Below are 14,834 nucleotides of genomic sequence, written 5' to 3' on the forward strand. Positions count from 1 at the left end.
TGACGGCTTGTTCCTGGAAGAGCCCAGCCTGCCTGCAGAGTCACTCACATTCTTGGCTGGGATTCAATGACTGAGCCAGACACACAAACACAGAGGGAGGGGGGGGGGCGCGTGAGAGAGAGCCCGAGAGAGAGAGAGAGAGAGAGACCTAGACGGAGCGCGAGGGAGAGGGAGAGAGAGAGCCATAGACTGGGGAACAGAGAGAGAGGGAGAGAGTGAGAGAGAGAGAGAGAGAGAGAGAGAGAGAGAGAGAGCGCGAGCAGGCTGGCTCTCAGACTTCTCCTCTCCACACAGTCAGAGTGAACTGCGGGGGCAGACGGAGTGGATTGCAACAGTCCTCCTCGACAGCGGAAAGAGCCTCAAATAAGGATTGTTTTATCGAGCTGTATCGACTCACAACTCCCGCTTTTGTTATAATTTTCGCCCACTTCTTTTTGGAATTCGACAAACGGAACTTTTCGCTTCTCTGGAGTTTGGAGAGACGTTTTTTCAGATATGGACAGTCGGCGACCCGCTGCAGGGAGCGACTGGCCGGTGTTCACTCTGTAGTCACGGGAATAAAACCGAAAACTCGCCTTCTGGGACTTTTTACTGGATGTTTGATGAAGCGCTTCGCAATTTTGGTCAGTTCTCGGACACCGTGGATTTACCAGGTTCAGAAACGGATAGATAGTCGTGATTCCCAGTCGACGACCAGAAGGATTTACGCTTCTAAAGTTGAAGGAAAAACATGGAGACTGTAAATCGGCAGAGCTTCCAGCCTCACCCGGGACTGCAACAAACTCTCAAGCAGTTTCACATCAGCTCTATGAGCTCTCTTGGCGGACCGGCGGCTTTCTCTGCCCGGTGGCAACATGAGCTCCTCTTCAAGAAGGAGGGTAAGGAGCCCGAGCCGGTCCTGCAGCATCTGCCACCCCCGGTGATGCCGGGCCCGCTGTTCATCCCGTCGGACCGCTCCACGGAGAGGTGCGAGACGGTGCTGGAGGGCGAGACCATCTCGTGCTTCGTGGTCGGCGGGGAGAAGCGACTGTGCCTGCCGCAGATCCTCAACACGGTGCTGCGGGACTTCTCCCTGCAGCAGATCAACTCGGTGTGCGACGACCTGCACATCTACTGCTCGCGGTGCACGGCGGACCAGCTGGAGATCCTCAAAGTCATGGGGATCCTGCCCTTCTCGGCGCCGTCCTGCGGCCTCATCACCAAGACGGACGCGGAGCGGCTCTGCAACGCCCTGATCTACGGAGGCGCCTACCCGCCGCGCTGCAAGAAGGAGCTGAGTGGAGGCTCGCTGGAGCTGGAGCTCACCGAGAGGAGCTTCAAAGTCTACCACGAGTGTTTCGGCAAGTGCAAGGGCTTGTTCGTGCCGGAGCTTTACAGCAGCCCCAACGCAGCGTGCATCCAGTGCATGGACTGCAGACTCATGTACCCGACCCACAAGTTCGTGGTGCACAGTCACAAGGCACAGGAGAACAGGACTTGCCACTGGGGCTTCGACTCGGCCAACTGGAGGGCGTACATCCTCTTGGGCCAGGATTACTCGGGGAAAGAGGAGAAGGCTCGTCTGGAGCAGCTCCTGGACGAGATCAAGGAGAAATTCGACTTCGCCAACAAGTACAAGAGGAAAGCATCGTCCAGGGTGAGTCGGTCCTGCTCACCACGGAGCTTTGATTTATTTTGCTTTGTCTTTATTCCCCATTGTCAATATCCAGTTCATGCATCGGAACTCATCTTCAGTGTTATTTATTTATTTCTTCTCTTATTTTCCGGCTCAGCTTTTTTTTTTTGTTGCACCTCCCTCTAACAGCGCAGAGCTTGTTCTGAACTTGCTTGTCGTGTCCCTCCCTCGATGGGACCTAATGGGCCTTATAATTCGGAGGGGCCCCGTCAAAAGTTCTCTGCACAACACTAGAAACTGTCCCGACTCAAGTGAGTGCTAGATTGGTTCTTTGAGAGGGTTTCCTGTCCAACCCCCTCCATCGAAATATTTCCTCAGGTAAAAAGTAAATAAATAAATGAATCGGGGGCTCAACCTTATAATATGGATCTGTATTATGAGTTCTGTATTCTCAACTACTCAGTATTGGCTCATATTTGACATATTGTTACTAATTGGACCTCATCCAGCAATGACAACAAAACGCCTCTGGTGGCAATAAAGCCATTATTTGCCCGTGAAACACCTCTCAGGCTCACTTTTATTGGCCCGTACTGTAAATACAATCTCATTTACCAACAAATGGCTCAATGGGAAACAGTAAACAACAGTTAGGGTGTGTATGTATGTGTGCGCTTAAATTAAACATGACTTCAGATGTGAGGAAATAAATCTTTCCTCCAGATTAAATGGTATTTCATTCTACTGTTTCTCTCTCTCTCTCTCTCTCTCTCTCTCTCTCTCTCTCTCTCTTTCTCTCTCTCTCTCTCTCTCTCTGTCTCTCACAGACTCACACACACACACACCCTGAGGAAGGGGTATCTCTTTCTTAGTCTACATTTCTGCTTGTTCTTTCATTGCGTGTGTGTGTGTGAAGCCTCATGTGTCACATTAAATGTACCGTTCGTCTGTCTGTCACGTGCCTGGCTTCCTGTGGGTTTAATCAGCGCTGCTATCAGTGGTCGTGTCCACATTGTCTTCTTGCGTAACACAGTTGTAGCACGTTGGAATAATGAGAATCGGAGCATCCATGCAGCCAGGTGTTGGCTCTGTATGTTTCCTGTGGTTTCTGTGATCAGATACAAGACTTATGACCAAGTGAAGTACTTTTAGACAGCTGAGTCTGGTCCTCCAGCTTTGTCAGACTGTATGAGGGGATTATAATATGTTCTTTGGTGTGCAGACCAGGCAGGAGGTTGTAGAGAGAGTAGCTGGGTGGTAGACTGATAAAAGGACCCCCCCTCACACCCCCCCTAGAAAAAAAGGCCAGTGCAGCCATTTGCATGAGCTGTTACACATGAATGGAGTTGATGGAGCAGGGTTTAGAAGTATTGTGGTGGAAACATAATATAATCGCAACAAAGGAGAGCATTCAGCAAACATCAGATTCCCCCCCCCCCCCCCCAAACATCCACCTACCCGAGGCCAGCCACCCACCTCTGACATACACGCACCCACGCACTCATCCTCCCCCTCTTACCTACTTTCCGCTCCAGTCCGACTGAAACCAGAGTGGACCTCTGGGCAGCGGACTTGTTGATGAGGCGCAGAAAGCCGAAGCAAAAGTGTTGACATGGAGCTCCCATCCAGTTCTCCACTGAGGCTTCTCTCAGAGGAATCTGCCAAAGAAAGAGAAATCGGGGAGACCATTGAAGTCCCGAAGAGTGCCGAAGTCCTGCCATGCATGGTGAATACCCACTCTTGGCACACACTTCCATTCAGACTCAAGTGGGCACACCTCAAGCACCCCCACTTCCAGGGGCCTCTTCTATTTTTATAAGTGCCGACGGGGCACCCAAGTGTTAAGCCCAAGGCTCATTTGAGCCTCTACCCGGCTTTTTAATTTGACTCCTCCTTTTTTTTCCCCCACAAGTACCTTGTTTCAAGAAACGCTAATGAGGGAATACATGCTGGGTGGGAGTTGAGGAATATTGCTTAACTTATGGCAACAGAGCTCCCCTTTGTCAGCACATTTCAGCACAGCCGAGGCACTTTGAAAAGGTTCTTGGAGGATGTGAGGCAGAGTGCTAGACTGTGTCGTGCCGCCTTCTACCGTTCAGCACACGAGAAAATGCCATCATCTGTGTGCCGTCAGCGGAGTAACCGGGCAGCTCTGTGAATATTAATGAGGGTGTTTCAAAAGGGCTCGCAGCAGTCTCGCATGCAGACAGACACAGGAAGTGATATTGTCACACTTCCTTGCTTGCAGATGCTCTTCTGAGAGCTTCCTTCTGAGACGTGCTGAATCATAGAGCGCTAGAGCAAAAGCCACTGTTCGCTTTTTGCAACATGCCTGCATTTTGTGGAAGGAGTGTGAATGAGCAGTAAAAGTTCACTCTCTGTTCTTATCTGAGAGGATGTAAGCCAGAGTGTAAACAGCAGCGAGCCAATGCAGCGGACTATTGAATTGTTTCACTTTAAATGAGTTGATGTGCTGGGTGTGGAACACTTCTCCCAGCTGCTCTTGCCAGCCCTTGGCTGCAAGTCTTTTGGTTTCTGGCTGGTCCACATGTGGGTGGCACACATAATCAGTGGCTTTCCGCATCAGGATGTTTAGATAAGGGTTGCGGCTGCAGATTTAGTGTGTTGCTAACTTTATAATTTGCCCTCAAGATGATGTGATTTCTACACGATCCGTCTGTTTGAGGCAGATATGAAGACGAGAATAGGGGGAGCTCATGCTCACTTCAAACCCAGCCAGTTTATGTCCAACCTTTTGGTGCACATCCTGTTCAGTTTCAACAGCTCCGTCACTTTTGGAAATAAAGTGTATTTTCTTTCTTGAAGTCATTGAATTGGGCACAACATGTTGTTTACAGGTGAAGGCTCATTCATTAGAGGCAGACGGGCAGTCAGTCTATAAATCATTCCTGACCTGCCACTCCTTCAGAGAGGTGAGGAGGTTTAACTGTTGTAGAAACACTCTTTACTTGGCTTGAATAAAACATTCAGGGGAATCCAGATTGTTAATCTTAATCCAAGGATACGTTCTGATTCTGAAGAGGTGGGAAGTGATTTGAGGTCTATTAAGAATCAGCCAGAACAATTCCGTGCTTACGCTCCATTATGTTACTGTACCCTGCAGGCTGTTTGCACGCTTTAACCTGTGGTTCATTGCAGTAAAAGCTGAAACTGAAGCAGACTAGTGTTCTGTTGCACGGAACGATTTAGCCCTGAACATGGCAAAAAGTGAAAACTTTAGTAATTTGTGTGGTTTTGGTATTTGGCTCTAAAGCATTGCACTTCAATATCTGTCTGCCATTCTCTAATGTGCAGGAGCTAAAACTTCCCCTTTTACTTACCTAACCCCCCACCCCCACCCCTGAGAAGCCTCCACTGCTGCTTGGGATATCTGGCCTCCAGCTGAAGGGGCCGCTTGTTTCAGGAGGGAGGTGGGGCAGTGGTGGTGGTGGGGGCCCAGAGGAAGTGAACTCCCCAAGGGGATATAGGCCCATGTCCTGTTTGATATGCAAGGCGCAGTGTTGGCTCAGCCTGCTGACAGCCAGCCATGTCCACGCGGTGGACAGGACAACAGCTGGTAGCTGTGCATTTCAATGGCTGCTGGGGGAATATTTCCATTCTCTCTTCACGGGTGTTTGGCAAAATGCGACGGTTGAAAAAGTGTGCTGCAATTTATCCTGATTGCGTGCGCATGTGTTTCAATGCTGGATTTTCTTTTTGGTGGTTCTCTGTTTTGCCTGACAAATAGTTTGATTTAGAATTTGCCCTCTGTGCTTTGAAAAGGAGGAAGCCACCAATTCAATCAGGCCTGTGTAATGAGTTCTGTTGCCTGGTCAGGATGCCAGTCTGGGTTTCTGATGGAGGACAGTCAGTCCATACTGTGAGGCATGACTGAGGCTCAGAGAGATCAATGGCAAATAGACATTCAAGTGTCTTTACGTCAAGTGGGATTGAAAACTCCATCACTTGTCGAGCTTCATTGAAGCAGACTGACAGACCAACACAGAGTGTCTCCTCAGTGGAGATCGCTGGCTAGCATTCTGAGAAAAAAGAAAAACACCCGTTTTAGGATTTTGACTGTAATTGCTCTTAGCCTGAATGCTATGCAAATGCCAATTTGTCGTTATAAGTTTGTGTGCTGAAACTGTTGTTAATTACTTTCCACATAAGCATGGGCTTTTCCATAGCCTTTTAAATGTGTCTTCCCATATACAGGAAAGTGCTAAAACTACACTTATTTGGCTGAAACGCTCAGTGAAGATTGACTTTGCTCTGGGGCTCCTCGACAAAAACTTTGAGGAACAATTGTGCGGAGAGGTGAAAGGTCTGAGCGGTGATTCTGATGTGTCACCACAGCCATAGACAGGAGAGCACTACAGCACGCATAAGTAATACTCCTTTTCCTCCCAAACTAGCGCATATATGCAGATTTTTTAAACACAGGGAAAACCTGCTCAAAATACGCAATAGACTCTTTTCCATTGCACTGGCCTTTCCATTTTTTTGTTATTTCCCTGCTGTGTATGACGTCATTGACGCACCAGCCAGCACCAGGAGCAGGGTTAGAATAGGGTTGGGAGATATTTAATTCCCCTACTGACGATATTGCTTGAAGAAAAACAACAATAAACTAAATTATTTTCCAGAAAAGTAAGCGTGCATTCATACAGCTTAGCTTTAGCTTAGCATTCAAACACCCCCTATTAAAACCAATGAGGCAAGACTTTCTAAACCAAGCAAAGAGCTTCATGGCTTTTTAATAGGACCCGTAATTAGGGCTTGGTGTTGAACCTTTGTGACTGACCAAAATGTACCTGCAGCATGGGGTATTGACTGTCAACCACCAAAAATTGGCATTGAATTGAAGATACAATTAGATATTTTGTTTGCTTATTCTTTGCCTCCTAATTATATTATAAATGTTCCAGGTTTTAGACTTTTTACACAGCTGCTTATGTTTAGACAATATTTTGTCATTTTTGCTACCTTTGAAATATATTTTCTAGAAAAATGTTTGAATTTCTGAAAGAAAGGAATCAATAATATCGGTACCACGTCTCAGCTATCATATAACATTTTTCAAACACTACCTAGCCCCCAGTCTGACCCCCCGATTCTAATATTAAAGGTGTAAAAATCTGTCATGCTGTATTTCAGAGGATAAAGTCAGCTTGAGTTCAAAAGCCTCAACATTACAGCTATCTGTGGCGAATAGCACAAGTCTCATTCAGGAGGAGACAGTGACTGAGGAGAACAAGAAAAGAAAGGAGAAGTTCAAGCCATTGTCTGCACCCCCCCCCCCCCCCCCCCCCCCCCCCCCCCCCCCCCCCCCCCCCCCCCCCTCTCTGCTGCGCTCTCATCCCTGGCCCACTGGCTTCCACATCCATCAGCAGCGTCTTCATGTGACACATGGACGGAGCGACTGGCCAAGTACTTCATGAAGGACTGGCTGCTCGGTCTTTGTGCGGAGGAGGAGACCAGGGGCAGGAAAAACCAGGCTCTCTTGGGCTATTGGGCTACCTCCCACCTACCCGCCTGTCCATTCAGAGAAGACAGAAGGGGAAAACAGGTTCCAAGTAATCCATGTAGCCGTTGTAGAAAACCATGCATGCAAGCTGTCTGGGACAGTCAGGCATGCAAAGCTCAGAGCAAATGCGTTTGAGGAGCCAAGAGCATGCGTGGAAATGAAGTGTACTTCCTCCCACTCGGTGAAACCCCCTCTCACAATATTCATAGCCTCCTGATAAAGCGGCAAACTAACAAGCACACTCAGCTTGCAGTGGCTATTCTTGAGTCTCCGAAGGACCTCGAGCATGTCTAAGTGGAGTGATTGTGAGAAATGGCACGGAAGAGAGAACCCGGTGACCTCCTCCAGGTGTTGCGTGGAAAAGAAGCTCTCACTCAGATGCTGCAATCCGCTGTCTGACCTGACCGCTGGCTTGTGAACGACACTGTGTCAAGTTTTTGGTGGGCATTCAATATTGATGGTAGGGTTCCCGTAGGCGGTGAGGTTCCGCATGTTTATTTAATGAGAGTGTCTTTGAAATATTCATCGACACATGGCACTGTAAGCCCAGTTATTGTCTTAACTACACATCCCCGAGCACCATCCTCCAACCTTTCGCCTCCTTACCTGCCCCGAGGCTCCTGTGCCGGGGATGCATCAGCGGGGCTCAGATGTAGGGCCAGCATCACACTGAATTAGCATTTTAGTGTCTGCCAAGTGGCAGAAAGCTTCAAGCTACATGCAGACTTTACCAGTGAGGCTAAACTGTGAAGTTTACCAGAGAGCGATTTGCAGGTGAAAAGGTTGAAAAATTGAAAAACAATCTTGTTAAGTGCAGTTTAAACAGCAGGGAACTTCTATCATTACACCATCTACACATTACAGTACTGTCATTGAGATGCTACTGAATACTAGGTTAGGAGTTAAACCCCTAACCATGTCTTCTCACCTGCAAGCCCCAACTGTTGTTGAGTTGACAGTGAGGATCTGGATGGGGCGATTCCTCCACATGAATTGCTCACATGATAAACATCCGCGTCTTATCTGAGAACAGTTATGCTATCTGTTTGTCTTGACACGGAGGCTTGTATTGCACATTATCACGGTGCCAAAAGTGTCATTTTTTCCCCACGGTCTATGATACGTTTTGAAAAGATACAGCATCGGACTGTGGTGATGCTTGAGAAGCATCACATCTGATACAGGATGAAAGTACCGGTCATCCTATCACCTTGCTGTGTTTTTTCTTAATCTGCCATCAGCACTTTCAGCCCCAGACATGTCATCATTAAAAGGACATGTAAGTGTTTGTGGATGAACAGCAGGGCCGGTTGATTGTGGGTTTCAAATTGGAAAACACTGCTGGGGCAGCTTTCATTTGACATGGAATTGTCGGGTGGGGGTTTTACTTTGTGCTGCGTCAGCGCAGGAGCGCCCTTTGTATATGACGGCAGCGGTGGCCTATGGAGTTGCCCCACCCCCCATCCATGTTCCCCCTGTGCACCCATATGTTTGGAGGAGCAGCCAGCACCACGCGACCTTTCCCTCCCCAAATAAAGAGGTGACCCACCTCACCCCTCACCTCGCTTGAAGTGCAGTCGGCCAATTGCGTGCTGCTGAGCAACTCCCACGGGACAGATGGCTGTCTGACGAAGGCAGCTAGACTCATGCACACACACACACACACACACACACACACACACACACACACACACACACACACACACTCACATTATCATCCAACAAATTAACATCCGGTGCCACTGCTATGTAAGGAAACAAATGTTTGCGTGACGAGAGGTGCACCCAGAAGCGTTTCAGTTTTCGTTGAAGGATTTTGGGCTTGCACAAAATATGAAAATATGGAAACATTTGAATAGCAAAGGCATCCTCTGCCTCATTTGGTGTGCGATTGCGCATGGGGCTGGTTGAGTTTAACAGTGTGTGTGTGTGTGTGTGTGTGTGTGTGTGTGTGTGTGTGTGTGTGTGTGTGTGTGTGTGTGCTTGTTCTGTGCTTGGATCAGCTGTAGGAGCTGTAGGAGAAGATTAGCATGAGCTCACTGCCTACTCATTTCCATCCCCATCTGCCTGTCTCCCACAGTGATGCTTCCCCTCACCCCCAACAACACACACACACACACACACACACACACACACACACACACACACACACACACACACACACACACACACACTACAAACTACACACATGCATGAGCACAGACATCCACACAGCACCCAGATTCCACCCCCGCAATGCCTGCTTAGTCTTATAATGAATACAGAAGCAGACAGAATCACGTGAATGCACATACACATACACACACACACACACACACACACACACACACACACACACACACACACACACACACACACACACACACACACACACAGACTTGTCTGCTGCACTAGCAGTGGATAACAGCACAGGGCCTAGAATATCCTCCCATAGTGTCGTGTCAGAAGCCAGTGGTCCATCTCATGCTGTTGGGACAACAGCTGACGGGTGGCCGGTTTTCTCCAAACGGCTTCACTTTAATCGTGTCTAAGTTTAGGAAGGACAGGTAGAGACAGAGAAGGCAGACGCGGGGAGATTTATAAGCTAATAATACACTGTGCTAATCTGATTTCTGATTGAACTGCCACGATTCCTCCAAGGAGAGAGCTGACAAGTCAACTCAGCAGGTTTGCAAAATCTCTGTCAAGTGGCCGTGTTGCTGATGGTAGTGAGAGATAGGGTTTTTATTTTAAAGAGGCACAGCAGCAAAGCTTCATTTCTATACACATTCTTATTGTACTCCAATTCACAGGTCTGTAGTGCATAATGCACAAGGCTAAAAAGAAGAGGATTAACCTCAGCCAACATTGGCCTTCAGTTTTTTTACCATCTGGCTTATCTTTATCGTCATGGTACCGGGCAAAAACCAAGGAAATTCAGTGTTTCATGTTTACACTGCACATCTGCTTTGACTTCTTTTGTGTGTCCCCACAGTATGTAGTGCAGTCCCAGCCGCTCTGTATCTATTTTTCCTTACTAAGAAGATGCAGGTTTGTTTCACTGTGTGTCTCCAGCGCCACTGAAGTTCCTTTAGCGCAAACCCTACAGAGTACAGAGCTTTCAGCTTTTCGTTCTGAGCTCAAATGTTGTCCCGAGAGGGGATTAAACACTCCACCACCTTTTGAAGTAACAGTGCGTCAGCTCTCTGAACAAGCATGTGGCGGCCAGTCCAAAGGCGGACATTGAGAAGTGCCTGAAAAGGCTAGAGGTGTATTTTCTGTTGTTGTGAAGGCAGGCCGGTCCTGGGCGACCCTCTTTGTTGTGTTTCTTTTTTGTTGTTTGCATTGAGTCGGCAAGGGGGATGTGTGTGTCTGTGTGTGTGTGTGTGGGGGGGGGTCACACTGGCTTGGCCTCAGCCATGTGGAAGGGCAGCTCCCAGGAGCTCTGTGAGGTATTCTTGTGAGAGTACGGGGTGGGGTGGGGGGGGGGGCGGTGTATGCCGGCTACCCATTGTCACCTCTTTTGTGGTGGGTATCAGCTGTGGATCTGTGATTGTGGGACGGATAGAGGTGATAACCCCCCACCCCCTCCACTGTTGGATGATCAGTGCTCCCAAAGCGCCTGAGTCATGGACCAGTGCTCATTGTTGGCCTCCCCCTCCTCCATCCTCCCTCTTGCGTCTGTTTGCTCATCTCTCCTGGAAGCGACGCGGGTGCTGCTGTCCGCCACAAACAAACAAAGAGGTGAGGTAGCCCACGTTTTCGTCATCAACAATCTCTATTGGTAATAACCGTCAGTCACATAACAGACACTTTTGCGGCTCTAAAACGTATTGATATGAACATTTATTGAGCTCATCCGCCGTTGGTGGTGGGCCAAACAATTAGAATACCTACTGTACGTTTTCTACAGTGAAACCGAATATTTGAGCCGTGTACAAGAGAGATTTTAAATCAAATCCTTTGCATTTGATTGGACCGTTAAAAAGTGGGCGGGCTTAGAATGTAGCAGGATATGGAGCTACAGAGGACTGTGGCTCCACACGCCCTTCCCAAGTTTCAGATTGATTGATGGATGGATATGATATTATTCACATTGGTTGGCTTATGTAAGTACACACCATTGTTTGTGTTTACAGTAGAAAGGAATGACATTTTTTGTTAAAAATAGTTTTTTGCATATATTGTTATTTAGGTGCATAATATGTTTGGGGATGTGATCTGAAAGGGTTAAAAAGGCATTTTTTTATTTCATTTAGATTTTTTAATTCTCCCTCACTGCACCCCTGAGGTATTTTTATACCAGCAAGGTATAAAACTCTTTGAGGATTAAGAACATCAGGGCCTTTTCCTTTTTCCTTTGCAGGGATTATTTAGGTTTAACAGCTATAGATGCCTTAGATTCAGCGCTGACGTGCGCACCTCTTTTCTCAGAAAAGGTGTATCTTCTTGGCAGTACAAACACCTCTGATCTTTACTTTTGTTTTGTCTGCTCTGACTCATAGTCAATGTCTAGCCGCTCTCTGTTCAGGCAGTGTGGGTTAATCTTAAACTGGATTAATCAGGGAGTGGACCAAGTTGCCCCATTGTTCCAGCAAAGCAACTTTGTCCTGAACTTTGACTGGCCATTATAACCCCTCTCTGTTTATCACAACAGTTCTTATAAGAAGGGCTGTGAGGCCAGCTGTGCCACAAGAGAGAGACACAACTGAAAGTGGATGTCGTGTTGGAGCAGAGCAACACTCGAGACGTTTGGAGAGTGAGATCACCAAGTTTGAAGTGAAACCAGTCAGTGATGGACAGGTTTAGGCGGGTTCCAGTCAGTGAGTGCAGACTGGAGAGCAGGGTTGAACCCAGCTGGGGGAAAGCAGAACTAGAAGGATCTCATTTAGGCTGCCTGGGCAGACACAGAAACAAAGTATGTGAGCTGCAGCCTGTCAGGAAGTCGAGACGGAAGGTGTGTGTTGGTTGAGGCAGTGAAGGGGCCAGCCTCAGGAGACTCAGTTTACTCCTCTGGAACAAAGCGTTGCAAAAACAGGCTTACGGTGTGGTTAACATCCTTCCTCCAGACGGGCCGAAACCATTCCTCCCCTCGCAAGTCACCAATCTCTTGAATTAATCCTTCCCAGCCCGCACTCTGGCAAATGAAGCGGCCATGCAGACGCTAAATAAAACAATATGCTGAAAGGAGAGCCCTCCTCCTCCTGGCACTGCCTGCTTCTCAGGTTCAGGAAGCCTCCACCAGGCCCAGACTCGCGCCTCTGCTTTAACCCCCCCCCCCCTTCAAGTCAACCCATTGATTCCACATCCCACGCCCCTCCCCCACGCCACCCACACTATTCATTTCTTATTGGAAAGCACACACACACGTGCAGACGCAGATATCTAAACAAATTTCTGCACACACACACACACACACACACACACACACACACACACACACACACACACACAGCTTTACAAGCATCCTCTGTCTACACACACACACACACACACACACACACACACACACACACACACACACACAGCTTTACAAGCATCCTCTGTCTACACACACACACACACACACACACACACACACACACACACACACACACACATGCACATGCAATCTCCTACAGAGCAGACAATGGACCTCTTGAAGTCCTTGGCTTATAATTAATGTAATTGTAGATCTCTAAGACAAAGTAATGTGTGGTGTGTGTAACAGCCTCTGACCCACAGCGAGCACAAAGACATTATTCTCATTGCCTTCCTTCAGAGGAACACTGCCAAGGCTATCTTGAGCAGTAGGACATCTGTTTATATAAAGCCCACTGCCATTTATATATGTCTGCTCCGGGTGTGCCTCTGTGTGTGTGTGTGTGTGTGTGTGTGTGTGTGTGTGTGTGTGTGTGTGTGTGTGTGTGTGACAGCACTTGTGGTTTGCTGAGCTGTCACACTTTTCTCACCAGCGTTATCACAACGCCAATGCATGTCTGCCACATTCTGGGACCAAGGCTGCCTCCAGCTTTCTCGTAACTGGGTGGACACCATCAGATATCTCTAATATCGGTCTATTATCTACATCTATCATTAATACCCACATGGTTGTTTTTACTGAGAGAGTTACACCTGGTCTCTCTTTGTGTCTTTCTTTGAGCGAGTGTGAAACCATACTGACTTGCTTTGTATTGGTGCATGAAGGACGTCCTCGGCGTTTACAATATGGCAAAAAAAAACGTTTTTCAACTTTACTCATCTTTTTCCAGGATTTATAGGACAATATCATGGGCAGAGCCGTTGAGAAAAAAAAACATAATAGCACCACTTGCATATCCATAAAATGCAGGTTATTCCATCCATAACTATGGACTGCCACCATCAGATGTTTCTAAGTAGAATGAACACACATGCAGACATGTTAGTCCACTAATTAATCTCTTTCTAATCACAGTTTACAGCTCTGTCCTGACTCAGACAGCTACTGTATCCAGCTATTACATTAGACTGAAAATAACGTTTTTGTGCACATTTTAATGACACAATTTCTCGATCATAAACATCATGCAAAAACAAAAATCTAAATCATTGGATTAGAGCCCTAACACAACAAAAACCCTTCCCCACTGGACAAAAGTCCACACTAACATCTGGCTTTTGTCTTTAGTGGGAAAGGTCACACTGAAGTAGTCTCAGGTATTTATTGTCTCCAGCTTCGATCGTCAGTGAACGCTCTCATTTTTGCCCCTTTCCCCCGTGCGATGCTTCCACCTTCTGTGATGCTTTGTCATCTCGCTACCGGGTTTAAAAGAAATTTAAGGTAGAAAAGGGTAAAGATCTGCAAAGCACAGTTGATGAGCGTATATGGCATGCTGCAAAAAATCTGAGATGTGGTTATGAAGATCAGAATCTAGTTGAGGTAAAGACTACCTGCCACATTCTCTCGTGCAGCATGGCCAACTGTAAATACTTATTGTAGTTACTTATTTATTTTTTTCTCCCTTGAAGTGGTTTCATTTCTCATAGATATAATCAAATGTGAGCACGGATGTAAGATCCGATCACAAGTGGTTGGCCCAGATGCATTTCCCGTTTTAAAGCCAGGTTGAGGTGTGCACGGCGGTCCCTCTTATCTAGATGTGGACACTATCGGGACATATCGTGATACAAGACACCGGGCCTCAGACAGAGGAGAGCGTTGAGGGTTTTGCTCAATTTTCCACAGAGCAGAGTCGGTGTTTGTTCTGAGAGGAGGCCGAGACGGGAGGCAGTGTTTAGTCTCGGTCCAAGGACAGAGCCAGAGGTGTTATTTCTCTCCCTCACTCCTCCATGTTTCCTTGAACTGGTTACTTTCCCTGTGTCATACCCATTCCTCCATCCTGCCAGACCCCCACCTTCAACTACTTTCACCGTCGGTGATGAACCCATTCAGCTCGGGAAGTGCTGTGAAACATCAGATTCCACTTCCTGCAGCAATCAATACATCTCTGGTCCTGCAGACACTCACCCACGGCCGAGAATGCACAGGCACCCGTGTACTTTCTCTTACGCACGCACACACACACACACACACACACACACACACACACACACACACACACACACACACACACACACACACCTGGTGTGACACACTGTATGCATGTAAGAAGGGCTTTTACTCAGAACCACTTACAACAGCAAGATCAGATTCTTATTCTAAACCTTGAAAATTAAGGCGAAAGGTCCAAT

General features: G+C 47.5%; 1 protein-coding gene across 1 annotated transcript in view; it reads left to right on the plus strand.

Moving 5' to 3' along the window:
- Positions 1–303: 303 nt before the first annotated feature.
- skia (v-ski avian sarcoma viral oncogene homolog a) overlaps positions 304–14,834 on the plus strand; it is a 73,059-nt gene continuing 58,528 nt past the window's right edge. The window contains exon 1 of the mRNA XM_068732559.1: positions 304–1,636. Coding sequence (XP_068588660.1) covers positions 731–1,636 — 906 coding nt within the window. The 5' untranslated portion in view covers positions 304–730. The remainder of the gene's footprint in view (positions 1,637–14,834) is intronic.

Source organism: Cebidichthys violaceus, unplaced genomic scaffold (assembly GCF_023349555.1).
Source record: "Cebidichthys violaceus isolate CVI_PGR_0920_01 unplaced genomic scaffold, fCebVio1.0.p SCAF_6, whole genome shotgun sequence".
In the NCBI taxonomy this organism is placed as follows: domain Eukaryota; kingdom Metazoa; phylum Chordata; class Actinopteri; order Perciformes; family Stichaeidae; genus Cebidichthys; species Cebidichthys violaceus.